Here is a 1995-nt window from a genome sequence, read left to right as displayed (position 1 = left end):
GCTCATTGGTTCAGACAACCGTGATGCTGCGTTCTCTTCTAAAATTTATTTTTTAAATCTGGTTTCATGTGATTATGTATTGAAATTATGCATGAATGTTCCCAACTGCACTGTATAAAATAAAACGTTGAGAAAACTTAAAAGTTTAAGGCAACCAGCTTCAGAAATTACTAAATTTCTAATGTTTTTAAGTGTTAATCGTTTTGAAACATTTAAAGCAGGCAGGGTTAACCTTACAGTAGCCTAGTACTCAACACTGATTACTGTCAGACTTTCAGAATCCTTCCTCACATTAGATTCATTTATAATAATTTAATTTTAAAGCACAGCCGCCACAAAATCCGACTTTAGCACCTCTTTTTAGTTTGAGATCGTTCTGAGGTTAAATACAGATTTTGAATCATAACAAGAATATTATTTATATTATAATTATATAATTAATAGCTATTTACTTTTTTTACTTTTTTTTTATCAAGTCTTTGTTATGTCAGGAAACACCGGCATCTAACAATGCCTTGGAAAAATCAGTTAATCTTAAAAAATAAAGCATATGCATTAACCCAAATTGGAAATAAACAGTTATCGTGTGTCCTAAACTCCTAAAACATTGGTGTCTCATATCTGAGAGCAGTCAATGCAATCTGGGAAAGAAATCAATCAAATCTCAAATGTAACCCCCTTTTATAACCATTAACATTTTCTTAAGTAACTGTAATTTAATGACATTTTTTCTCAGTAACTGTAACTGATTACAGTTAGATTTAGTTTGTAATTAGATTACGTAATTCCACTACATGTAACTAGTTACTCCCCAACACTGTTCACAAATAAATGCGATCAAATCCCAGTAAACAAATAAATAATCTAGTATCAATATTCATGACACAGATATTTAATCACTAAATATTAAACTGCAAACATGCATTTGAATACATTTAATAGTTTTTATATCTTTTATATCTTTCCAATTTGTACTATTTAAACTTTTTAAAATTGTAATGTACATTCACATTTTCATTTGATTATAAAGTATGTTTTGCATGATAAAAAAAAGCATAGATTGAAATCATTTAAAATGCCTTTTCTACAGTTCATCGTCTCCATTCTAAAGTGTCCAAGCTGAGAAAGTTGGACTTTGTCGCCATCTAGTGGTCATCAGATGTAAGGTCATATTTCCGCCTTCGCGTTAGTTGGTTTGTCCCTCGCGGGCTCCTGTTTTTGGCTGTAGAAGCACGTGTGTTCCGCACATCATGGAGTTCGAGGGCTGCTGCTGCTTCAGACAGAGGCTCGTGTTGTCCACACTGAGCGGAAAACGAGTGAAAATACGAAACATCAGATCTAAAGATGACAACCCCGGCCTGCGAGGTGCGTTTACATCACAGCAGCACACATGTGACGTAGTATCTAATCAATCAATAACACTGCTCTTCATCATCATCATCATCATCATCATCATGCAATCATCTGTACATGCATTTATGAAATATATTATCATCATCATCATCATCACAGTGGTTTATCTACATCACAGAGGCGTCTAAATCAAATTATGATTCCCTCTCTGATTGTTCGTCTCTAAAAATGTTTATTTCTTGCATTTTTTGCATGTCCAATTCATTTATTTTTTTATGTGTTTAGTTGTCATTTTGTATTCTATTTATTCTAGACTTTTTTCCCCTCCAGATAAAATACCACTGCATGTCCAGGTTTTTATTTACTTGTTTGTTTCATTGATTGTTTGTCAGTTTTATTCTAGACTTATTTATTTGCCATTTTATTAAAAAAATAATAATACTACTGCATGTCCAATTTTGTTTATTATTAATTATTTTTATCATTTTGTACTCTATTTATTCACCTTTTAGTTTCTTTTCTACATAAAATAAGTTATTGTTATCATGTTTGTATTTGATTTTTAAAAAATTTATAATTTAAAAAAAAAAAATTTTTGTTTTTTTTTTATTATTGTTTTTTCTTAATACTTTTGGATACTTA

The 1995-nt window shown here is 30.6% G+C and overlaps 1 protein-coding gene across 1 annotated transcript in view; it reads left to right on the top strand.

Annotated features, from left to right (window-relative positions):
- Window positions 1–1250: 1250 nt before the first annotated feature.
- The window catches only part of LOC107576386 (RNA 3'-terminal phosphate cyclase-like protein), a gene marked incomplete at its 3' end in the record, with an annotated part of 15545 nt that continues 14800 nt past the window's right edge, over window positions 1251–1995 (top strand). Inside the window, exon 1 of the mRNA XM_016262573.1 lies at window positions 1251–1365. Coding sequence (XP_016118059.1) covers window positions 1251–1365 — 115 coding nt within the window. The remainder of the gene's footprint in view (window positions 1366–1995) is intronic.

This window comes from Sinocyclocheilus grahami, unplaced genomic scaffold, assembly GCF_001515645.1.
Source record: "Sinocyclocheilus grahami isolate Dianchi unplaced genomic scaffold, SAMN03320097.WGS_v1.1 scaffold3620.1, whole genome shotgun sequence".
Classification (NCBI taxonomy): Eukaryota; Metazoa; Chordata; class Actinopteri; order Cypriniformes; family Cyprinidae; genus Sinocyclocheilus; species Sinocyclocheilus grahami.
This window is presented reverse-complemented; position numbering and strand designations above follow the sequence as displayed.